The sequence below is a fragment of the Brachyistius frenatus genome, unplaced genomic scaffold, assembly GCF_029030835.1.
Source record: "Brachyistius frenatus isolate BFR_SWC_R1_liver_20210118 unplaced genomic scaffold, ASM2903083v1 Contig_131, whole genome shotgun sequence".
NCBI classification, from domain to species: domain Eukaryota; kingdom Metazoa; phylum Chordata; class Actinopteri; family Embiotocidae; genus Brachyistius; species Brachyistius frenatus.
This window is the reverse complement of record NW_027210730.1, coordinates 225,080-252,035: the sequence shown is the minus strand read 5'-3', so window position 1 is coordinate 252,035 and position 26,956 is coordinate 225,080. Positions and strand designations below refer to the sequence as shown.

The 26,956-nt window shown below is 43.4% G+C and overlaps 1 protein-coding gene across 1 annotated transcript in view; it reads right to left on the bottom strand.

Moving 5' to 3' along the window:
- Window positions 1-26,956, bottom strand: part of LOC138630272 (copine-8-like) — a 61,575-nt gene that overhangs the window by 24,789 nt on the left and 9,830 nt on the right. The window contains exons 2-6 of the mRNA XM_069714501.1: window positions 24,508-24,548; window positions 16,857-16,903; window positions 14,826-14,929; window positions 6,707-6,746; window positions 1,661-1,737 (exon numbers count right to left, since the gene is read on the bottom strand). Of these exons, the coding sequence (XP_069570602.1) occupies window positions 1,661-1,737; window positions 6,707-6,746; window positions 14,826-14,929; window positions 16,857-16,903; window positions 24,508-24,548 (309 nt within the window). The remainder of the gene's footprint in view (window positions 1-1,660; window positions 1,738-6,706; window positions 6,747-14,825; window positions 14,930-16,856; window positions 16,904-24,507; window positions 24,549-26,956) is intronic.

Sequence of the window (26,956 nt, the reverse complement as noted above, 5' to 3'; positions counted from 1 at the left end):
CCTCCGGCTGGGCAGGAGTGTGACGCTGTAAACTTGAGAGGGAACAAGAACAAGAACAAAACACACACACACACACACACACACACACACACACACACACACACACACACACACACACACACACACACACACACACACACACACACACACACACACACACACACACACACACACACACACACACCTTCATACACACTGGAGGACATGGGGTTGAGGCGGTGGTTACATCTAACCTGATGGCTTGCTGCCTCGGAAAGAAAAAGAATACAACAACAAATTGTTGTAGTTCAGAGTGATGAAGAGGATGCTGTAGTTCAGACTGATGAAGAGGATGCTGTAGTTCAGAGTGATGAAGAGGATGCTGTAGTTCAGGCTGAGGAAGAGGATGCTGTAGTTCAGGCTGAGGAAGAGGATGCTGTAGTTCAGACTGATGAAGAGGATGCTGTAGTTCAGACTGAGGAAGAGGATGCTGTAGTTCAGACTGAGGAAGAGGATGCTGTAGTTCAGAGTGATGAAGAGGATGCTGTAGTTCAGGCTGAGGAAGAGGATGCTGTAGTTCAGACTGATGAAGAGGATACTGTAGTTCAGACTGAGGAAGAGGATGCTGTAGTTCAGACTGAGGAAGAGGATGCTGCCTTTCTGTTGCTAGGTGGTTGCTAAGGGTCCGACTACTTCCTGGAGTCGCAAACATTGCATACGTTACATTAGAGTCTACTGACGCGTGTGATCGTTTTCCAGTTGTTAGTCGTACCCTATGTGTTGCCGTGGAAACGGAGATCGTTCTCACAAAAAAGTTGTATATTTTGAGAGTTGCCCCACAATATAAATACATTTTGACTCCATGTTATTCAGTTGGTGACTCAAAGATGTGCTTCACTGTGTGACATCGAACCCTCTGCTGTGGTAACATCAGGCCAACAGCTCAGCTCTTAATCTGTTTACAGAAAACATCTGTTTTAAGATGATTTTTTGTAAAACGTGACATCGTTGCTATGACAGAGAAGTTTAAAAAGGTGTGCGAGTGAGACCTCCTGTCCCCCAGAGGATGTTTCTGAGCTCAGACAAACCGATGTGACATGGACAGGTTTAATCACTGCGTTGCTGCAGTAATGAGGAGATTGAGAAGAAAATCAGACGTGTATTCATCTGAAAATATCCCTCGTTGTGTCTTTAGGCTTCAGTTGAGGCTTCAGTTCAGTTTAGGCTTCGTCAGAAAACGAGCCGGGAGCTCATCGCTGACATCTTTGCTTTAGGTGAACTGTCCCTTTTCACTCCACACTGTTTACCATCCCGACGTGTTTACAGTCTGTCGTTAGGGCCTGCTGCTGTTCAGCTATTCATCTCATTTGGCTGACGGAGACAGCTTTCATCAACATGTTGGCCCGTTTTCATGCCCCTGCTTCACTTCAAAGACAAACAGCGGCAAGTGATCTTAATATCACATAAATCACATGCTGATTTTCAATTCACTCGCACTGAGGAGGAGGATGTGAAACCAAAACAGCTTTTTGTGGCACCTAATGATAGTGACGGCCTGATTAGAGTAATTCAAGCCGGGCCTTTTGGCCCCTCACTTTCAATTAGGAGCGCTAATTAAAATATCAGAAGATATATTGTGCGAGTGTCTGTTTGTGCGTGCATGGTTCGTTGTGCAACTTACATCAAAGGTTTTTCCAGGCGGCTTCCCAGGGAGCCCACGATTTCACCCAGTGTGCAGAAAGCCTGTCCCAGGAAGTCCTGCATGTGGAAAGACATGTAGAGCAGAAAGAAACATTCATTACGATGTTCTTCACGTTTCTTTAGTTGATACTTAAGGTTACGGTTTCCAAATATCCCACAGCAAACTCAGCGTAAAGCAACATTTCCTTTTTGCAAAATTTAACCCATCTGACCTCTTTTTAAATCTTTCTCTACGCTGACTTAGAGCTGAAACAATTAGTCCATTAAAAGAATATGAGTCAGCAACTATCTTAACTTTCACAGATCAGTAACATGGTTGGGTATAAAAAGAGCAACACTATTCTGGAGTGGAAATCACTGCATGGGCTCAGGAACACTTGTGAAAACCATCGTCTGTGAACACAGTTCATCGCTGCGTCCACAAATGATGTTAAAACTCTCCAAAGAAGAAACCAGATAGAAACATGATCCAGAAACACCGCCGCCTTCTCTGGACCGAGATCATTGAAGATGGACTGAGGTGAAGTGGACAACTGTCCTGAGGTCTGATGGATCACAATCTGAGATTCTGTTTGGAAATCATGGACGCTGCATCCTCCAGGTTAAAGAGGAGAGGGACCATCCAGCTTGTTATCAGCTCAGTTCTAAAGCCAGCATCTGTGATGGTACAGGGATGCATTAGTGCACATGGCATGGGTAGCTTGAACATCTGGAAGGAAGCATTAATGCTGAATGATATATTCAGGTTTTGGAGCAACATATGCTGCCATCCAGACAACGTCTCTTTCAGGGAAGGTCTTGTTTATTTCAGCAGAACAACGTCCAACCACATTCTGCACGTATTCCAACAGCATGGTTCTCTAGTAGAAGAGTCCGCTGATAAACTGGCCTCCTGCAGTCCAGACCTGTCAATCATTGAAAACATCTGGAGCATCAGGACATGAACAATACAACAAAGGAGACCCTGAACTGTTGAGCAGCTGAAATCCTCCATCAGGCAAGAATGGGACCACATTTCACTTTCTAAACTCCAGAAACTGGTCTCCTCAGTTCCCAAAGGTTTCCAGAGTGTTGTTAAAAGAAGAGTTGATGCAGCTCAGTGGTGAACATGATCCTGGCACAACTTTTTTTTTTTTAAACGTGTTGCTGCCATCAAATTAAAAATGAGCATACATTTTTCATAAAATAATAAAAGTTCTCTGTTATAACATTTGATAAGTTGTCTTTAATCGCAATATCTTTGTCAATCACGTCAAACGAGTGGAGCTGGTAATGTTATATTGGCTGTTGCTTCAGGCTGAATGAACAAACAGCCATCCTGCAGATACAGTGTACCACACAGCAGGGGCACATGGGCAAAAAAAGAGTGAACTGTGAAATGAAACTAAAAAAGCAAAGTTGTATTTTCTCAATTTGTGTACAGAACCTGCAATAAAGAGGAATGCAGAGCACAAATCTTTTCAACTGCATTCGACTGACAAATTAACCAGATTAAATGAAGTTTTTTTTCCATTCAACATGAACACTTCTCTAGCCATGTGTGTTTTGCACACTGCCATCTCAGCCCAGCGTGAAATGAGGCTCGTGTCCTTGTTGATCACTGCAGGGTGACCACGAGAGAGGCGGAGCCTCTAGCCAACAAGAAGAGCGCAGCAGATAAATAAAAAGTCTGTTTACAACAGGCCTGAGCTGATTGTTCATGCACCGATATGGAGGGCCCGACAGGATTGTGTATGCACGTGGGTGCTGGAGTCAGCGTGCACGTGTGTGTGTGTGTGTGTGTGTGTGTGTGTGTGTGTGTGTGTGTGTGTGCGTGCGTGCGTGCGTGCGTGCGTGCGTGCGTGTGTGTGTGCGTGTGTGTGAAAGTGCTTGACAGATGAGCCCTGTTGAGTCCGGCGGGCAGAAAGCTGCTCCAAAGATCTTTGCCGGTGCTGAGTAAATTTCTCCCCAAGCTGAGGTCTTGAAACAAAAAGAGATGACAAAAAAAGCTCTGTTCTCTGAGCAGTGTGCTGCTAGCGAGCAGCCCGATGCCCGGCGCCTCTACGCCTCCGACAATCTGAGGCTAGAGGTTGAGACGCCTCGGATTAACAGGTTCAGTGGTGGCAGAGGAGGAAAAGGGTTCGAAGGGCATCTCTAAGTAAGAAAAGATCACAGCTGAATTCCACGCTTCACTAAGTCGCTAACATACAACATCCAGAGTCTGTGTCCACAGAGCAAAACTGGCCGAGAGCTGCAGACAGCTAAAGGGAGACCACAGAGTTTGTCTGAATCTGGATTAATTCTGGCTGCTGGTGATATGAATGATAAAAAGAGAAACTCCTGCCCACTCCAAACATAAATATTTGGATCACAGTCAGTCCACTCATATACCCTCGTTACAGGTAATAATCTAACCTGACCACAGTGGTAATCAATTAGTATGCAAATCAAATGAACATCAACATATCAATAATGTGACAAATATGTCATAAAACAAAGTAAAACTGCACACAGTCACTGTATTTTCTTTCTAACTCTCACTACCATGATGACGGATGATAACGTTTGTCTGATCACCTCATCGTGAGCCTCCGATGCTTTAAACATCCCCTATTCTTTAAAACTCTACGAGGATAAGGAGCAAAACGCTCTTCTATAGCTGCTGCTGCTCATCACAGGATGGACTGTACATGGTCTGTAAGTAATTCTACCTGAGAGTGTTTTTACCTCCTTAAACTGTTTCCACTGAAAAGGAAGAATATTCAACAAAAGAAGCACAAGAGCAGGAAAAAAACCTTCAAAATGTTCGTCTGCAGTTCTCTTCATTTAATTTATGTTCAGATCCCTCGGAGGGTCCTGACCCACAGATCCATCGTGCCCTGGGTTAAAGTCTGCTGCAGTCAGGCTAATCTTTCCTGCTCCACACGTTTTAACGGGGGGGGGGGGGGGGGGGGATCCTCAAAGGCTGCCATTGAAGCTCCCACAATAGATACTGTACTCCTTCACATTTGCTTTTCTTTTCTTGCCCTTTTTTCTGGTATTTATAGGATGAACTGGGCCCAGACAATGGAGCCATCACTGCGTGCCAGATCTCCGATCCCACACATCCACGGTGACGACAGGACGCACTCAAGCGTCCTCAGCCTTCATGCTTAGAGTGAGCCGCTGCGCTCACATCGCTCGCCGCTCGGTCGACGCCTCCGGGCTCGCTGGGGTCGGGGCTGAGGAAAAGAACTCCGCCAGCAGTTGGCAGCGAGGATGAGGATGTGTGTGGGGGGGGGTCGAGGTGGTGACGAAGGTTTTAGACAGAACTGAACTGAAGTGGAGGAGCTGCTAAAACTGTTTGAAGGAAATCTTAAAAGTGAACAGGTTTGTAAGTCAAGACGGAGGTAGAGATCCAGAACCAGCAGCAGTCTGAGAGGAAACCAGCTCATCGCTGGAACAGCTGGTCAACAGCTGTTCCAGAGAGTCAGAGTGGAGACTGATTATTTTCATTGTTTCTCCCTTTAAGATACCAAATGTCTTTATTGTATTGGGATCTATTTGTTATATTAATACAGCCTTTTGTAACCAGATAAACAACATACAGTCTGTTCCAGAAGTATTGGTTCCACCTCGGTTACTCTTCAGTCTCTGCTGCAGTATTTATATAAAACCATTGTCGGGTCCATATGCAGCCATTTGTTGGAGTTTGTGAAAGTAAACTTTGTAATAAACGTATTATTCCTATGTTAAATGAGAAGCTGCTGTGCTTGGAGTCAGACCGTCTGATATTTGAAGTCGGGTAAAAGGTTAAAGGTCGAGAGGCCCAGGTCGTAACTTCATCACGACGCATATGTTGCCAGAAATGAGTTGCCGACTGTGATTTCTGTTTCATAATCATCTACACATGGTTGGGAAACGATGTGCTGCGTCCGTGTTCAGTGTAATGATGCCGGACCTGAGTGCAGATTCTTTGAGCATTGAGGAAATATTGTCTCGTATGCTGCAACGTGAATATATTTCCTTTGCAATGACAGCAGGTGTTTGGGTTTTTCTTTAAGAGCCAAGAACAGAACAGCTTTTCCACGATATGTTCAAATGTAAATAGAAATAAGTGGGTCTGATTTATAGTCGTTACTTCAAGTCAACGGTTGACCAGTTGTTGCATGTTTATGATATTAGTTTAATTATTTAAATATATATTATATATACATAATAATTGATTACAGAAAATGAATCACCGTTACTTCACAAACGCGAGTCATTCACTTCCCACAACAGGTGAGTGAAAATGGAAGTTCAGCTGCAGCCGATGCTTCAGCAGGTCGTTAATAAGGACACATTTATTTTTAAAAATTTAAACGACAAATGGAAACTTGGTTGACCGAGGCTACGTTCAGACTGACAGCACAAATCTCGTCTTTGTCACATCCAGATCGATATTTTAAAGTCTGAACAGCAAATAAAAAAACACATGAAATGCGATCAGATCAGATTTCTTACGTCGCTCGCAGCGCAACCCACGATGACGTCATCATGTTCAGAGACAGAATCGATGCTGCCGCGAGCAGATGAGGATTTAATTGTCTTAGTTTTATATCTTTGCAAATTGATACTTTTTCTAAATCAGACATTTCTGTTTTGACAGCTAAATATCAGTTTCACTCCTTTTGAGAGAAGCAACACGCTCATCAGACATAAATCTGAATGAGTCAGTAAAACAGACAAAGAATTAAAAAGATGCACCAATAAAACATTTCACATAATGTCACTAGAAGTGGCAGCTCTTATTCAAGACAAACCACGACTCAGGAGGGAAAAGTTTGTGATTGTGAGCCTGAAGTTTTTCACTGTTTTGTAATCGTATCGCGAACAACGTGAAGGCCTTCTGAATGTCTCCTGTTTGGGTGAGAGAGATCTTTACTCTAAAAGCCAACAGGACTGCTGTAACTCCCACCGCTCAGATTAAAATCAGACTGCTATTGTCGTGGAGGGGGAAGTGTGTCTGTGATATGAGTGAATGCAGGACTGATTGCTGAAGAGCTGCGGTGAAGGAGACACTCACGTGTTTGGAGAGGTTGTCACTCTTGCAGTCTAAATCGTACCTGCAGAGAAAAGACACAAAACATCAGATGGGAAGCTGTGATATGAAGATCTGAGATCAGCTGATCTGTGGCTGAAAGACCAAAACACAAATTAGTAGCTTCTGATGCTTTTCTCCGTCATCTGGTAACGTTAATGCAGCCGACTGCTCCACCCATCAGGGAAGAGGCTGGACGGAGATCGCAGCACCAAACGCTGTACTGATCTGATTTCATGCACGAGGACACAACGGATGACGGAAAATCTCTCCAGTCTTTAGTACTGATGTTTTTGTAGAAGTTGTTTTCAGTTTCAGTATTTCATACACAATCACAATTCTAGGTGGTTGAATGAAACGTGGAAAAAGAACAAGACAGAAAGAGCCCACACACACACACACACACACACACACACACACACACACACACACACACACACACACACACACACACACACACACACACACACACACACACACACACACACACACACACACACAGTATCCAGTATCATCAGGACCAGTAGCTTCCTTATGAAGAACCACCTTCTTTCCTCTCTTTTGCTCTCTGCAGGATGCTCATCGTTAGTTTATTTTGTGGGTGCTACAAGGAGGGAAACTTGGCAAATGGAGCTGAAGGATTTGGGGGGAGCTCATCTGAGAGGCGGGAAACAAACAGAAAAAAACTGAAGAAATTCACACAACCTTCAGTGAGAGAAAACTATGAGGTGACTCTATGAGATGAAATGAAACGCGTGCTCAGGAACTGAAATAAATAAATAGTAGTTACTGGACGTAACTTGAGTTGTATGAGTATGTGACCCAACAGTCAATTTAGCTTCTTTGTCGGACAAATTCACACACAACCGAAACTGAAAGTGGCTTCAGATAATCACTGAAATGTTTAATCAGCCCTGCATCGATGATGCTGCTGCGTTAAAGGAGTATTCCACCAATTACATTCATGCAACACGTTCTGACTCACAGAAAATTGACGCAGCAGAACCAGATATATATTTTTTATTTCATGCAGTCTTCTTCTTGTCAAACCCAGTGGTTACATTACCCACAATGCAACTCTACCATTTGGCTAGATAATATGGTGATATTTTTGTAGTGGCGAATGTAGCCTTCAACCCAACAATCAACCATCAGTGATGTCATCGTTGGTTTGTGAACGTTATGAATCCTCCAGTTCAGATTCTGTCCGTCACCATCTTTACTAGTTCGGAGCGGTTTGGAGCAGGAAGTGACCATATTTGGACGAGCTGGGGGAGGAGCCAGCGGTGGATCTGACCGATCTGATCGGAAACCTGACGATACTACGTCCCGCCCACCGATAGCTGTAACCTGACTGCACCACAGACCTGTCAATCAAACAGACACGCCCCCAAAAACAGGTCTTCTTGAATCTTCTTTTCTAATGAATGAGGGATTATTTTCAGATGGACCTCCAGAAAACTAAGAAGAAGGAGTGACTTTAGCTAACAACACCGAGATAACTGATGGACACATTTTATTCACTTTGGATTTGATGAGAGAAGTTGAATGGGAGTCTATGGAGCCGGAGGCTTTTTGGAGCCGACCTCTAGTGGCACTCGCTGGTACTGTAGCTGAAGACACTTCTGCATCGGCCTCATTGTTCAGAGCTGGAAGCTACGAACACTTTTATAAACAGTCAGTGGTTCAGCCTTAAGTAGTGATAAGGTGTGAGCTGCAGGTGTCTCCTGAGCTCACTTCTGTCTCACTCCACACAGTCAGTTTTATGGCTGTAACAAACACTGACTCAAGTTCATTACTTAAGGTACCTTATACAACCTTCTTTAACATCTGTAAACACATTTTGATGTGTGGGCTTCCTCTTTAAGTAGTCTACATTTTTTTGTCGCCCACTAAGCTTATAGTTGACAAATTGAACAATTCATAAATTCCCACGTGACAGCAAAGAAACTAATTCAAAGGTACAACAAATGACAAATCCACACCTGAAATATTTGTCCGTGCAATGAAGGAACAAACATCCATCCAAAACCATCAGTAACAGCAACGTTAAGCAGATCATGTGATCTACCGGCCTCTCCAGAGAGCAATTCATCCACCTTTATTCACTTGCTGCAACATGGAACCTTCTCCGGTGTATCAGCTGTGCGTCAATATGTGTGTGTGTGTGTGTGTGTGTGTGTGTGTGTGTGTGTGTGTGTGTGTGTGTGTGTGTGTGTGTGTGTGTGTGTGTGTGTGTGTGTGTGTGTGTGTGTGTGTGCAGCAGGGTGCAGCGGAGTGTGTAAAAGGGAGAGCCTGAGCGTTACTTCCTACAGACAGCATGCCATGTACGATAAGGCGCCTGCTGACAGAACCGGGGGACGCGGTGTGTCACGGCGGGATGGCACCGGGCTCCGGTACGGCGCTGCTGCTAATGTAAACCATAAGAACAAGGAAACACGCTGTTGTTACGCAACGTGCCGCCAGCAAAATGCACAGGTGGGCTTCATGTTCTATTCGCCTCCGTCACTCCCAAATGTTCATAAATCATTCATTCAATTTTATTTAATGATGAAATCCCCAAAGAGGGCGAGAGCGATAAAAATAAAACATACCATGGATGTATGTATGCTGATTTGGTCTCACACACACACACACACACACACACACACACACACACACACACACACACACACACACACACACACACACACACACACACACACACACACACACACACACACACACACACACACACACACACACACACACACACACACACACACACACACACACACACACACACACACACACACACACACACACACACACACACACACACACACACACACACACACACGAGTGTTTGTAGATGTCCCTCGGCGCCTTGTGAGTGCACATTTGCTGTGTGTTTATGTAGATGACATCACTTTGCACTGGCACCAGGCCAGGCAGGATTTCTCTTTGGTTCCTGTGCTGTCTGTCTTGCGGGGGAGTGTGTATGTGTGTGTGTGTGTGTGTGTGTGTGTGTGTGTGTGTGTGTGTGTGTGTGTGTGTGTGTGTGTGTGTGTGTGTGTGTGTGTGTGTGTGCGCTCAGAGCTCCGTTTGAACAGAGCAATGATGACTAATGACGGCACACTAACAAACGGGGCCGTAGAGACACTCGAGCTCGGTTCACCAACAGCTTCATGATACGACATACAACACGCGTGTTTTCACCGTACTGTGCGTTCAAGGCTCTAATTGGTCTCCAGATTATCCACAACGTGGTATATGAACAACGATACGGATGTAGAAAAGAAGGAAATCGTGACCCTCCAGTTTTTAGATCAGGTCCATACAGGAAGATTAGAGATTTTGCATTTCAAACAAAAATACTATTCAATGATTAACTTATTAATTAACTTCTGTCGTCCTCACCACAGGCCTGTCAATCAAACAGACACGCCCCCAAAAACAGGTCTTCTTGAATCTTCTTTTCTAATGAATGAGGGATTATTTTCAGATGGACCTCCAGAAAACTAATAAGAAGGAGTGACTTTAGCTAACAACACCGAGATAACTGATGGACACATTTTATTCACTTTGTATTTGATGAGAGAAGTTGAATGGGAGTCTATGGAGCCGGAGGCTTTTTGGAGACGACCTCTAGTGGCACTCGCTGGTATTGCAGCTGAAGACACTTCTGGATCAGAACCATTTTACAGACCTGAAGCTACGAACTCTTTTATATTGAGTCGATGTGGCCGGACAACGTGCTCTTCTTCTACTCACAGTGTTCAATAACATTACCGCCACCTTCTGACGGGAGTAACGCATTACAAGCAGGCAGCGGTGAAAATGGGGAAAATAAAGAAAAACGATAGTCGCAAATAGTAATCAATTTTTTGTGTTTTTTTTTAATGACTACTTGAATATTACAAAATTAAGACCCATAAGTAAATTAGAATGGAAAATAACAGTCTTTCTACAAACAAATACAAAATTTGAAGCATGAAATAAATTTTTACATTTGGGTCTAAAAAAAAAAAGAAGACTTAAATCCAGTGAAATAAACAGAGTTAATACAGCTATATTTGTTCTTTTATTCCTTTTTGGGGGGATATTTCAATTGATTTTTTCGAGGTCTGATTTAATTTGCCACAGTTGATTAGAGAACTACCCAGCCAGGGGTCTTCCACTGGCTTCACTGAGCATCTCCAGTTTCAAATCTTAAAAAAAGAAAGGAGGTGAGGAGCGCTGAGTGTGGCCAGCAGTGAGATGCTGTTAACAGGATTTCCAGGCACGGATGGCAGCAAAGGAAGCAAAGAAGTGTGTTGTGGCTTTGGGGGTGTTCGGGTAAAGAGAGCGTGGGATGTTGGAGCATCTATACGGGTGGTTTTGTGGGGAGCTCGGTGCCGTCCGGCTGTTTTCAGACCTCATGTAGGAAGAAGGGAGGTGGAGGTAATGAAGGGAGGAGGGAGCTGCAGGAGATACAGTAAAACTGTTTTCAGACCTCAGGACAGAGGCGCCCTGTGGGGGTGAGTGTGTGTGTGTGTGTGTGTGTGTGTGTTTGGACATCTTCCTTGTTCTGAGGGCAGCACATGTGCGCAGGGGCGGATGTGCCCTGGTTACAGTTGATCACAGAGCCATCAGGCCAGAAAACAGGAGTCTGCTGCTCTGCCACTCACAAGAAGCCCTGCAGGACCTGGCCAGGCCAGACCACACACACACACACACACACACACACACACACACACACACACACACACACACACACACACACACACACACACACACACACACACACACACACACACACACACACACACACACACACACACAGAGACACTTCACTGCATGTCAGTAAACGCTCTGTGTCATTCAAAAATCTTCAATCCCAGTTTCGATACCTCGACTTTGAAGCAATTTAATCAAATCTATTTAAAGAAAAAGAAACTGAATTGACACATCATTATACAAATGTATAGTTTTCATGCATTTAGAGGGGGAGAGTGTAACCCAGGTGATTTTCTGTAGCTATAATTTACAGACAATCACTCGTCACTAAAATCTACCGATGTTCTGTGCCAGCTTGCCGGCGTCAGACAGACGTGCCACCAGTCCCGTTACTGAACACGTACTCATAGAACTGCAGTTACGTCCAGTAACTACGATTTATTGACTTAGATCCTGTGCATCCGTTTCATGTCAGCGCAGTATCAGAGTCGCTCGTGTATGTTTCTGTCATCGAGTCGCGCTAATTTGTCTGTTTCTCTGCTGCAACTGTGTTTAATGACGGGGGGCGGAGCCTCACAGCTGATGACCACGACGCTTGTTAAGTCTACGAATGATGAGGTTGTTTTTGATACAACACAGTATCAAAGCAATTTAGTATTTTATTTATATATTAATGACTTAAATACTTTATTTAGTAAAGTATTTAACTTTGATACTCAGCCCTACTTGTCTGCTTTTAACATCTTACAAGATACAAAGTCTGCAGGAATATAATGTACACACAAATGATAAAAGACACACACACACACACACACATATACAAAATATCACAACAATGATTCATACAACCGGAAAAATCACACATACGTTCACCACACACACTTTATATTCACACTTTACCCCTAAAAAAGGACAAACATAAACCTGAACACATACTTACATTCCCAGATATTCATTAATATCTGACACACAGTTATACACACACACACACACACACACACACACACACACACACACACACACACACACACACACACACACACACACACACACACACACACACACACACACACACACACACACACACACACAGAAACAGCTTGCTTCTCTCCTTGACCTTCACTGTAACCTCCCACAGCTTGTACGCAGCATGTGGCTCCGCTGACAGGAGAAAAAGTAAACAAACAAATGAGAGCCATTTCATATTTCAGAACCTACTGCTGGAAAACACAGAGAAGATGCGTGAGGCGGCAGCACAATAGAGAAAATTATCATAACCACTCGGACAGCTCATGTTTTAGGGCTACATGAAACCCGACTTGTTTTTTAACTCAGCAGCACCGTGACCTCAAATAAAGTGTACATGATGTGGATGAGAGGAAATTCAACTGTGTTATTATTATCATAAAGAAATCTGTCAATATTAACATACCTGAACCCAAAGAACCAATCAGGACAACTTCCTCACTGTATGTCAATCAAATCTTTCTACTTTTCGCCAACTAGACAAGTAAGCTGCCAGTTTACAAACCAGCAAGATTACACAACTTTAAAAACAAATTTCTATTATGATGAAAGTTAACTTGGCTTTACCCTGGATATAATTTAATATCTACAGCAGGAGATTGTTCATGGAGCAGTGGGAACCTGTAGCCTTCAGAGTTACGACACTTGAACATCAACGTGTGTTTTTCTGACTGCTGGTAAATGCACATTTGGGTTTCAAATCATTTTTTTATTTATTTTATGATTAAACAAGTTTTCAATAACAAAACCAACAGCCCAACTATGCCAAACAACAACAACAAACAACAACAAAAACCTCAGCAAAACCAAACCAACAGCCCAAATGATAATTAAACTGTCCACAAGAAATCCAAGGTTCAAATTCATCAGATTTGACACAAGTTTGATTTCCAACTCAAGTTTGTCATGTTCATGTTGATCCAGCAGCATAATAAATACTTAACTCAAAGGTTTATAGCGTCCTAATTCTTCGTGCACATTTCTGTGCAGCGCTCCGTTCACGTTATTATTAATTCTGACACGTTTGATATAAACTATATATATATTTAATTAAATTAAAATAAAAACTATTGTATTCCGACGCCCTGCGATAGACTGCCAATCTGTCCGGGGTGCACGCTGCCTCCGCCCCCCCGTGACCCCGGTTGGATGGATTTCTTATCTCCAGAACGCAGCTCTTCTTCATGTAACATGGTTTTCAGTGTTGCTCATAAATGTTGGGTACTGGTCCCGATACGCAGCATTAGCTCAGGTGAAGAAATACAGGTTTGATCTACATCAGCTGCTTGATTCGTGCTTTAAATCACTGGCTGTCTCATCAACTACCAGCTGATTAATGTCTCATATTACCAAACCTGTACTTGACACTTCTTCCCCTCATTCTAATGACGCACCTGTGCTGTTTGCTGCTGCAGGTCCTTTCAATGTGCCAGCGTCTTGATATCGTCGATCTAATGTTGGTGTTTATTTATCAATGAATCCAATCAGAATCATTGTTTCTGCTCATGTTCTTTGACTGAGGAGTCATCGTTGACGTTCTTGAGTCTAAAGTGTTCAAATACAAATTAATCCACCGGGATATCTTCGGAAATTTACTCAACACACATATATTGCAGAAATGATCGTACAAAATACGATCCAGGAGCACGACGTGGTTGTTTTTTCTGCAGCTGAAGAATCACCTGTTTTAACAGAGCAGCTTCTACTTGAGCGGTGAGCTCTGAGAAAACTGTGCGCTGACCCGGAGATACCCACCCAGTGCTTAAGGCAGTCAATTAAAATTGTATGATCAACTGTGTCAAATGCCGCACTTCAGTCTAAAAGGATTAAGACTTCTGCATGTGCTGTTAAAAGGAGGTCATTTGTTACTTTCATCAGGGCTCTCTGTGCACGACACAGCACCCTAAAATGGGACTTTATGTTTAAAATAATAATTTAAGGTGATTGCATTAACATATTGCTGTAAGGTAAACCTATCTTTGTCTTGGATACCAAGATGAGAGCAAACATGCTATAACCATGAAGAAACGTGTGATTCACGGTGGCCATCTGGCCCCCTTTTGTCCCACAGCGTTGTATGAATGGAAGAACTTCAAATGGAAACGCTGCTGAAAACGTGGCATGAAAACTTGTTTTTTTATTCAGAAGAGAGAAGACTTACATCTCCCTCGGCGCAAACCATGAATATTTCAGTCTTAACTTTGCTCCGCACAAAGCAGCACTTTCACCCACGCCTGCACAACACACACAGATGCAAGGGATGGAAAATTCAAGCAAAAATACTTTACAAAAACCATTCGGAAATAATTGACAATCAATCGACTATAAAATACACAAAGACGAACACACGTCAACATGCAGAAGTTCATCGTTGACTCACAGGTCGAAGCGCAGATTCTGTCTCTCCTCGAAGAAATAGTCGAGGACGAATTTGCGGACAAAGTCGGGGTTCAGGGTGTTGTCGATGACTTCTGTTCTTCCGAACTACAAGACAAATGAGAAAGGTGATCTTTGGTTAATGGCTGCAAAAATCACTTCAACTACACACCTGGAAAAATAGCCCTGTTTGATGTTATATATTTTATTTTAGCTTTGTGAAGGTGCAATTATAAAAAAATTGTGTTTATGTGAATTTTGTACCAATAATGTGACAAAAATATAAAATCTGTTGTCAATGTAAAAACAGGTCAAGATGCCAAATTTCAAATATAATGATGAAGTTCACCAGAAGCTGCTGAGAGTTTAGTCACGTCCTACAATGAAGCACTGAGCCTGACGAGCTGTCTGAGATCTGCTAAAATGGCCTCTGTGAAGACGACCTGTGAGATGTGGATGCACCAGTCTGGGCACATTTTGCGAATTTTGTTTTTAGGAAAAAAAAAAGTTTGATTTGGTTTCCATCTGTCATGTGATCATTTGAAATGCTCGGTTACTTATGTGAAATATAAAGTTGCCCAAAGACTTATTCTGGCTAATCCAAAATGGGCCCATAAAAATACTTCCTAATGGTTGCGGAGGTCAAATATTCACTAAATTACACCCGTTGTCTGTTTATTTGCAGCCACAGTTTTCAATTTGAGATCATTGCGTCAAATTATTTTAAAGAAGGTTTCACTCCAATATTGTGGCTCGTGCAGTAGCACAAATGTATCTGCAATTAGCAAATGACAATACTTTGTAAAACATCATCTCCATGCAAGAAGTGCTTACAAATTGCATTTGTGAAACAAACAACTCCAGGATTATATTAAATGTTTGTCAGACAACCTGGGGATAATTATTCAAGCTCAAAGGTACCATCAACCCAAACAGAGAAAGAACAGCAACACAAAATAAGGTTGTCTCTCTGATAAATGAGAAGGCCATTAAAGACCTCGGATATAACGTGAATACCCAGCGATAGTAACGAAACATTTTTACACTTCCAGAAAAGAAATGCCTGCAGAGGACTGTTAAGATGCTCAGAACAAAAGAAGTAAACAAAACAACAAATGTTAACCTGGCCTTTCCTGGAGCAATAAAACATCATGTTCAGTCCCTCCAAGAAATTGCAGAAGTTAACACAAAGTCAAGCAAACTCGGCAATATTTGCAATTTTTTAAATTCCTCCGATTTTTCTGCAAAAAAACATCATCAACAGAATCTGTGCTGAAAGTATTAACAACATAAAATAAGTCTTTTCAAACAAAACTGACTTTATTAACAATAACTCCTCATTTACAGTCAGAAAGTCTCTGCTCCTGTTTTCATCTCCAAATAAAACTCTGTTCACTGGAGAAACAGGAACAAGAGGAGAAACAGGAAGTGAAATGTGGTCTTCACATTAAAATGATGTGATTAAATGTTTGTGATCAAAGGAAGTGATTCCATATTACTGGATGTTAAATGAGTTTTGTCCACACGTCCAGTTGTCAGAGACGTCTCTTTGTTGGTTTCATCCAGCAGGTCTATGTGTTGAATGAACATGAATTAAACAGCATCTAAAGCTCTTATTTTGACAGCTGATGTCGTCCTTGTTTCTATATTCCAGTCACAGACGGTCTGTTCTGGAAACATACACAGCTTTTATTATTGTTTGTAACTTTTAGCTCCACGTTTCTCTAAGTTCAATAAATAAATGAATAAAGATGAGAACTAAAATATTTCTGTGATGTGCAGCAGGATTATTATCACAGGAAGTGATGACCGATTTATTCCTTTATCAGGTAGTACTTATAAAAAAAAGTGAAAAATACATGTTAAAAACTCCTGGAGAGACTGATTGTCTTATTATTATTATTATAACAAACTGTAAGCTGGCTCACAGGCAGGTTTTCCAAAAAAAACATGATACTGCTTCAGTATGACTTTCCAATATGCTGCATTGGTGGCATTTCTAAACAATCCCCCAACATCCCAGCCCTGTACTCACCTCCCTCCACTCCCTGTTGGCTATTCCTTGAACGTACAGGACACAGACTGTTGAATGAGAAACAGAGAGGAGGTTAGAATCATTGAAGAGTGTTTAACAGTGAACAAACATCGCTGAGAAGTCAGCTGAGAGCGTGTTCTTTCCCCAGACCCCACCACGAGAGGAAAACTCCCTAATTAAATGTCACTAGAACTTTGCCTTGCAGCGTGATGATATTTCAGTGAGGAGGGAGAGGGAAGAGCGAGGGGGGGTGAGGATGGGATCTATGAGTGTTTGTGTGGGCGGAAAGTCCTCCTTATTGACATTCGAGCATCTCCATCTGAAGGGGTCCTGGAGTGTTTTTTGATGATGGACTATCAGTGAGACAAGAGAGAGGCATTCAGCTGGCACTAAAATGACATTTCATTTACATTCTAGCAGCCTCTACTGTATTTACACACACACACACACACACACACACACACACACACACACACACACACACACACACACACACACACACACACACACACACACACACACACACACACACACACACACACACACACACACACACACACACACACACACACACACAGCAGCGGCTGACATCTCTGAGATCCCCTGGGACCAGACACTTGTAAATTAGTTTCGACTGATTAACATTACGAAAGAGTTAATAGTGTGTTGGTGGAAAAACTTATGCAGACTGTTCATTAAAGTTCAGGATTTTATCTTTATTATGTGAAAACAAAATGTCATTAAATTGTGTCTTATCTCTCTTCTTACTAACTCGGGTCTTTCTTAATTAGATTACCTGGTTGTCTTTTGATGTAAACTACATTTTGTAGTATTATGAAATAAGTCACACGCTCCTGTATTTCAGTCATTATTCAGCCGGTTATCTGTCCACAAAAGAATACTCTGTCAGTGTCACGTTTTGCTTCGCCTTGGCGTTTAGGCGTGAAAAGTACACGCATGAATGACCTGGGTCAAAGAAGGAGGTCATGTGATGAAGTATAAAGATTGGTAAAGTCTGTGTATGGTAGAGGTCGGACGTGGTTCGATGGGACAAACACAGACCTCTCAACCAACCCAGAATCATGGCAAAATGTGAAATAGACACGCCGGTCAAAACTACAGCAAAATGTGAAATAGCCACGCTTTGGGCTGTCTAGGAGGGAAAGTTACACGGTTTCCTGTAGTGGACGAAAATGAAACTTACTGCATGCGTCGTGTCATGTGCTTTACAGGAAAACTAACTTGTGAAAGGTTAGCAAACAAAAAACAACTGAACAAAAACGCTGTCACTTCCGTATTCAAACCTCATCGTGGTAGTCTGGGACTATTAACACAAAGCCATCCCGCCTTCCTCTTAATACTGCTAAAAAATATATTTTGTTGCCTCTGACTTCAGTTACATGATCTCGTGACATTTACGTGGATGGAAGTTTCATGCTTTCAAAACGTGTAACTTCCACGCCTAGACGGCCCAAAGCGTGTCTATCTCACGTTTTGCTGTAGTGGACCGGCGTGGCTATTTCATGCTTTGCCGGGATACCAGGTTGCAAAGACCTGTGTTTTAAGTCCAAGAAAAAGCAATAACTTAGTTAGATAACGTATTCAGCTTATATAACACAGATTAAGTAAAAATGTCATGTTTTTATTCAAATGAATATTATTTTGAAACATCAGTTTGACCCATTTAATTTGGTTACTTCATTCTTTAAAGTTACAAAAGGAAGAAGGCGTGCTGGGAAATGCTAATTTGTTTGTTCAATGACCTTATTCCCTGTCATTGGTGATATGTCATGTATTGGAGGGGGAAGGGGGGGGGGCTGGATGTTTGCACCGGGTGGAGGGTCTGGTGATGTGGTCAGCAGCTGTCGTTACACATACAAACAACAGGTGTAGCAAACAGGTGACCAGATAAACTTCCCCAGAAATACATTGATACAAAATGCCACAAATTCCCAAACAGTAATAATGAAGGAAATTATTGTGATGTAAATTATATAACATTAAAGGAAATGTGTCGCCTACATTTGGTTTCATTACAGTTTTATGTCACGCGTGGATTATTCTCCAAATCAGCTGCTCTTGTCACAGTTGTCTCATCAGGAGATCTGCAGCCGGGACGACTGGTGATGAGCAGCCGAGCGTCCTCTGTCCCCACGTTCAGGTCGGCTGGGTTTAAAAATGCACATATTTTATTGGGCTTTTATTGGACTTACAGTAACATAGCGAGAAATAAGTTGTTACTGAATATCTCCATCCAATAACTGACGGGTGCGACTGTCACTGACCGAACCAACAAAGCTGCTGCTAACCTGCTAATTTGTCCGTTAACCTGTTTTGTTTGAAGAAAATAAAAAGAGATAGATTTACAGAGGAAACTTGCACCACATAGATTAGCTCTGAAATAAAGATGAGTGCTGTAACCCAGCTACCCGAACCTGCTGAGAAGGCTTACATTAACCAACCCAAAACACACACTCCTGTTTTTGATTGGCGGCTGTTCACCGCTCTGACCGGAGCTTCATCCTCTAGGAACCATCTGAAAACACACCTCTGGAGGGAGGCGGAGAGAGGAACCCGTTTCCAACCCATTCCACCTGAGTAACAATGATCCTCAGCTCTAAAAGGCCACAACAACAACCTCTGCCTGTCCTTGTCCTGTTTGGTTGCACACGCGCACAAAAAAAAAGTAAAGCTACGAAAGCAGCAGATTCAAGCCTGTCAGCTTATGTTGAGTGCTCAGAAACCACTAAGATGGTCCGCCTGGCCTGCAGACCCCCCGGGGGGCTCCACGGAGGCGCTGGTGAACTGGTTGAGGAGTTCAGTGGAGCTCAGATGATCGCAGGTTTACAACAGCGACGCTGGTTGGTTTTTATTTCACCACGGTTACGCCATGTTTTTGTAGGACTGCTTGTGACCGCCTTTACGGTCTTCCAACACATCTGTCACATGTTCAGCGTCTGATTTATGGTTAAATCACCTTCAATTTTCTCACAGTAGAGACAAAAAAAAAAGCAATTGAAATGTTTCTTTACCGTTTCTGACTTCAAACCGTCTATTTGCACAGAAAAGCAAGAAGATCAATTCTGACAAGCTTTAAGGATGAAGGCGGGAATTTATATTTTATCTACAGGGAAGAAGCTTATTGAGGCCAAAAGGTAAATCCACTTATGAACTCTAAAATAAAAAGGTGCTGTCAGCCTGGCACACAAAAAAAACCAACCACATCAGAGACGAGACGCTCTGAGAGCTCCGTGAAAGAAAAAATGTAGTTGAGTCGATCATGTCACATCTGATTAGGGAGGAAACACCTTCCACATTAACAGCAGCATTAATTAATTGTAAATTTATGCCTGAGTTAATGTATGAGCTGCCACCAACAGATGAATTGACTGATTTATTCATGGCTTCATTAGCAGCCGTGACAGTTTCAAACCCACTTTTTACACCCAAAAAAAAAAGACATTTCATCTTTTAGAGGAGGGCTGAAGTTGCACTATATTATTACTGATGTTTTTTCACCCTGCAGAAGTGCTCAGAGTGCTCAGTGCGCAGAGCGGCGGTCGAGCCGGGTGCTGGCCGACCGCTGCTCTGCGTGCCGTATACGTTGCATTGTGGGTGGTGTGCAGCCAGCTGGCACTCAGCTGGCCGGATATACAGCCGGCCTTTAATCTTGCCGTGAAGCGTCGGATGACACATGGTCTCTGCGTTATTGTACGGGAGAAAAAAGCGATACATCAATCACACGCCTGTAAATAGCAACGCACCCTCGCCCGTCGGTGCCGCTGCACTTTCAACTCGTCCTGCTCGTCAAGCTGAGGATGATGATGCTGCTAACAACATCTCCGTTTTGAATGTGGGAGATAGCGACGGCGCGTACTTTGATAATGTTCGTGTCTGCTTAATGCCCTTTTCCAATCTGCTGAAGCACACTGATCAAAGCACGTCCACATTCATGCACAACACACACACACACACACACACACACACACACACACACACACACACACACACACACACATGTAAGCACACAAACACGCACAAAAAAAGAGAAACACTGGATTGTTGTTCAGCTTTATAGGCTAATATGAATATGGTACGTGAGCTTGCCTGAGGCCCTGTATGTGTGCGCTTTTGTGTGTGTGAGAGTGTGTATGAGAGTGTGTGTGCGCGAGTGTGTGTGAGAGTGTGTGTGAGAGTGTGTGTGCGCGAGTGTGTGTGAGAGTGTGTGTGAGAGTGTGTGTGAGAGTGTGTGAGAGTGTGTGTGCGCGGCTCTGCTGAGGCGGTCTAATGCTGTGTGACTGGGGCCAGTGCTGTCAGCAGAGCAGAGACATGGACGCAGCACAAGTGCCTCCTTGCATAAACGTTGGGGCGGGCAGGGATGCTCATCCTCCTTTCCCACCGTCTGACATTTAAAGGTCCAATCCGCAAATTCTGGGAGCTCATCAATTATGAGTTCACACACAACCGACCAAAGACTAAGACCGCCGCCGGGTTGCACTCGCGGCACTCAGGTGGCAAAGCGTTGAATATTCAGGTTTTCGAGAAAGGTGATGCTAAAAAAATGAGCACTAAACAAACCGTGGATAAATAGAGGGTGAGTAAGATACTTCATAATTTTAATACACCTCAAAGTGTTTTCCTCCAATCGTGTTTTTTTCAGAGAGCTGCTATCTGACAGGACTGTCACAATTTGTTCCGGAAAACAAAGCAGGAATGACAGACAAAAAACACCAAGGAACTCCTACCGTCCTCGGGCGGGCCGGTGCACGTGGGCCGTGTGTGTGAGGATGACAGGATCTGTTCTCAGCATTTAGTCTGGCATGAATCCATTTGAATTTGCAATTAAAGGGCTGCGAGGCAAATCTTGATTTTACTAATTAAAAAGAGCTTCGAAGCTGCTTAAATTCTTAATATCTTCTGGAGACGAGCAGCCACGGAGGAACTCAATAAGGTGATCTAACAGTAGCCCGACTGAAATCAGAAACTATTGATCAACAAGTAATTACTAAATCAGACAAACAACGTATTTGTCTTATGAGACTGTGACTGTCAGATTTGTCGATCACGTTCATATATTATTTCTCTTACAGACATTCACACCAATCATTACGCAGTCGTCTGTCACAATTTTCTAGGTCTGATTAAAAAGTTGAGTAATGAGCACGTAGCATGGGGAAGCAGTAACCTTCATGAGGAAGTATTCAGAGTTACGTCACGTCACCGTGGATTTTGTGTCAAACTCAGAAAAAAAAGGAAACCCTCGAAGTGCTTCAGAAAGCAACGAGCCAAATGAGGTGTTTTAGGAGGCGTTCACATTTCTAGAAGGGCAGAACATCACTTTCCTCGACCGTAAAAAGAGCGTCGAGTCAGGAGAGCAACCGGGACGGTTTCCTTGACGTGTGCAAGGTTGTGCACCATGAAATCGTCCTTCAGGTCCAGACCGTCAACACCGAGTTCTACTGTGACGTTCTGAGGAAAAAAACATTCAGAGGAAACAACCTAAAGTGGCAGTTTGGTTCTCCAACAAGTTTTTCAACCGCAACTAAACAAGCGTAGCTCCCCATCATCCCTAACTGCCACATTCGGCTCCCTGCAACTTCTTCCTGTTCCCAAAACGGGTGGGCAAAAGTCAGGTACTGATGGTGACCAAGTGACGTAACGTAGACTTCCTGCTCCATGCACATCACTCTGCTGCACATTCATAGACCGGATATAAAAGCGGACGTAGCTTTCAGGTCTGAAAGAAGTGCCTTAAACTGCAATATCACCAAAACGTGAGATAGCCACGCTCTGCGCTGTTTAGGCGTGAAAGTTAGACATTTTCTTGTGGAGGATGAAAATGAAAATTTTAGCAAAAACGTATGGTTGGGTTTAAGGAACAAAAAACAACTCATGAAAAAAACACAGACTGAATATAAAAGTGTTTGTAGCTTCTGGCTCTAAAAAATGGTTCCGATCCAGAAGTGTCTTCAGCTGCAATCCCAGCGAGTGCCACTAGAGGTCGGCTCCAAAAAGCCTCCGGCTCCATAGACTCCCATTCAACTTCTCTCATCAAATCCAAAGTGAATAAAACGTGTCCATCAGTTCTCTCGGTGTTGTTAGCTAAAGTCACTCCTTCTTATTAGTTTTCTGGAGGTCCATCTGAAAATAATCCCTCATTCATTAGAAAAGAAGATTCAAGAAGACCTGTTTTTGGGGGCGTGTCTGTTTGATTGACAGGCCTGTGGTGCAGTCAGGTGACAGCTATCGGTGGGCGGGACGTAGTATCCTCAGGTTTCCGATCAGATCGGTCAGATCCACCTCTGGCTCCTCCCCCAGCTCGTCCAAATATGGTCACTTCCTGCTCCAAACCGCTCCGAACTAACAAAGATGGTGACGGACAGAATCTGAACTGGAGGATTCATAACGTTCACAAACCAACGATGACATCACTGATGGATGATGACATCACTGATGGTTGATGACATCACTGATGGATGATGATCTCACTGATGGTCTGGAGACATCACTGATGGATGATGTTTGTGTTCTCCATTCATGCGAAACAGGAACAAGTCTGATCTTTTTGATGGTAGCTCGTACACGATGTGCAGAGGTGATCAGAGAGGTGGTCGTAGGCACACACTTTAATGTTCCACCACTTTACTCGTGTAAAGATAGTTTAATAAATGTTGGTTTGTATAACCTTCTTCCTGCTCAGCTGGTCCAGAGTGGGTGAGTGTGAAGGTGAGCAGCATTCAGAGGTGCGCAGGGGGTGACATCAATCCCAGAGGTGTGATTAATGCTCCTCAACTGAAGGTGAAAACATTCTTCTTTCTCTTTTCCATCTATATAATTGAGGAGCTTTTTCATGTTAAATGTTACAAACACATTGTAGAAGTACTTAATGAGAAAAGGTTCTCTTCAACTGAGACCTTCATGACGCATCATGTCTGTTGGTTCAGGCTGTTATAATCAGTTTTTTTGATGGTGTGACAACACAATTTATTCTGTATGATAAAAGTATTAAGGTCTGACACCGAGCCGCTGTGTTTACATGTTAAAACACAAACTCATTCTCCAAAATGAGAACTCAGTTTATTTACAAGGAAAAACTTTAAACCAACGTTTTATGTTTCTCTATTGAAGCGAATTACTGTTGGAGAGCAGACTGGGCCTTTAAAAACCACTGGACCAGTCGCCAAATTGAACCCCTGCTGTCAAGCAAGTGTGTGTGTGTGGGAGGGGGGGGGGGCTTTTAATCTGTAGGATGGAAGTGGCTGGTTTGTGTGTGAAGATGATCCGGTTCCCCTCACTCACACTGGGAACAGAGAACAGTGACGAATACGACCCCTGACATATGCAAATGTCTACTGAATCACACAGGCGGCGTACGTGTCCGTGTGTGTGTGTGTGTGTGTGTGTGTGTGTGTGTGTGTGTGTGTGTGTGTGTGCATGCAAGCCTGTGTTTGTACAGTTATAATCTGCCTGCATGTGGTGGATGTTTGTCTGTGGATATTTCTGTTTGTCTGCAGAATTTAATGTCCACATGTCCATGTGCAGTGGTAGATTTTGTGTGTGTGTGTGTGTGTGTGTGTGTGTGTGTGTGTGTGTGTGTGTGTGTGTGTGTGTGTGTGTGTGTGTGTGAGAGAGAGATGAAAGACAGGCTTACTTGGATCAGACTTGGAAAACGTGTCTCTATCTAGCAGGTTTCTGAAAAACAAGAAAACAAAGAAACACATTGACAGAAATTAATGACAGCTCAACAAAGAAAGTGCAACTACAATACATCATTAAAACTCCCCTAATTAGCTCCCTCAGTGACACTGACAACTTGTTTACCCATAATCCTCTTCTGACTTGATTAACAAAAGCCATTTCATCCAGTCATCCTGGCAGCAACATTAAGCAGACTATAAAATCAACCTTAAAGTGGAGCCCATTTATTTTTAAAACATGGAGAAAACAGCAGAGGAGAGGAACTATTTTTCACTTTTTTTGCGCTCCCTCGGTGGCAGAAGCAACAGCGGAGGCTGCCATCAAATTTACATGACACTCCAGTCTCTGCTCTTTGCATGGGGAGGGATAAATGCACCAAAGAGTCCCATCACGGAGCAGATGCTCGGCACTGCTGAGGTACTCCGAGGTTATACCGCTCTGAAGGAATTAAATATGCACATAAAGATGTCGCAGCTGCCTGAGACCAGAGAGCAGGAAAAAAATAAATGAATTGCAGCTCGGGCGAAAGGAAGAGGGAGACCTGGGCTGTTACGTCATCACCAGCGACGGGCCGTTGTGGTTTGTCGTTTGCTTACAGTGACCAGGGCTCAGGAGGAGGTAGCCAGAAGTCCAACAACATCCCGGCGGGCTGAAGTGAACCCTTCAGTCTGTCACTCAGCCTGCACTCCCGCCAAATGTTACATTAGACCTCCGTAGAGCTTTCAGAGAGCGAACACAGAAAGGCTTAATAACGTCAGTATTTTACAGCACATCAAAAGATAATACACACGTTCAATTTATAGCTGCACTCTATTAAATGACATTTTAAATCAAAAGACTCTTTGATAATGGAAGACACTTAAAAACTGAATCCAGTTTGCAATGCCAAAGGATGAAAATGAAACTTTTTAGCAAAAACATGTGGCTGGGTTTAAGGAACAAAAAACAACTCATGAAAAAACCAGACTGGATATAGTGTGGATAAGAGTTCATAGCTTCAGGTCTGTAAAATGGTTCTGATCCAGAAGTGTCTTCAGCTGCAATACCAGCGAGTGCCACTAGAGGTCGGCTCCAAACAGCCTCCGGCTCCATAGACTCCCATTCAACTTCTCTCATCAAATCCAAAGTGAATAAAATGTGTCCATCAGTTATCTCGGTGTTGTTAGCTAAAGTCACTCCTTCTTATTAGTTTTCTGGAGGTCCATCTGAAAATAATCCCTCATTCATTAGAAAAGAAGATTCAAGAAGACCTGTTTTTGGGGGCGTGTCTGTTTGATTGACAGGTCTGTGGTGCAGTCAGATTACAGCTATCGGTGGGCGGGACGTAGTATCATCAGGTTTCCGATCAGATCGGTCAGATCCACCGCTGGCTCCTCCCCCAACTCGTCCAAATATGGTCACTTCCTGCTCGTTGGAATCATTTTATCCACTGTGAAACCTGGTCATCAATGAAACCCGTTGAAACTGACATAAGTTAAAGTTGACTTCAGCCTTCTTGTCTGTGAGAAACTACAAACTTTTCACAGACGTTTTTAAATCCACATTAGCAGGCTATATTTTGATGTCCTAATAGTGGTGTATCACTTTAAGCTGCAACAATCCCAGCAGCATGACTTTGTCCATATTGTGCACTGCTGATAGGGAATAAAAAAAAACGGGTTAGAGTGGGGAGAGAGGCTCCTGCTATCATGCTGCCTGCAGGGCGAGCACTCTGTCCCCCGTCCTGTCCTGTCTGACAAGCAGCCAGCGTCTTCAAGCCGTTGATGGCTCGTGATGTATCTGGATCAGGCACTCGTGTTGTGCTGATCCCAGTGTGGCCCAGATGGTAAAACGCCACGCTCGGCTGCTTCGCTGTCAGGCCACGCCCACCGGCCCATCCCCAACTTTAAGACCTTAAATAAATGATAATAAGCGATGGAACTGAGCCCACTCATATCGGGGCTGTGTTTTCTGACTGGCTGAGAGGTTGTGTAGGAGTGAGAAGTGGGCGACTTCACCTGCCAAATGGAATAGATGTCCAATAAAGAGAAATACTGTACCCAGGCAACTCCCAGAGGAGCACGAGTGGAGGAGAGGAACACGAAGGAGTGAAGGAAAGAGGAAAAAGAAGTATGAAAGACAGCACGCAACTGTAAGTGCGTGTGTGTTTGCAGAAGTGCGCACACACTTCTCTGGATATGGTAACCTCCCTATGATTCATGTGCACCCGAGGGCTTCCACCTGAAAGAGATGGGCGACTCTTTAAAAAGACTTTTTCCTCTGCAGGCGGCCTCGAAACGTCTGGGCGGTCCGAGCAGAGTGCCTCGTAGTTCATTAAACATTTACGACGGCGGTCCCTCCTCGACACCAGAATTACATTTGAAATCCCAACAGTTACATCACAGCCACCTAAACATGGCAGC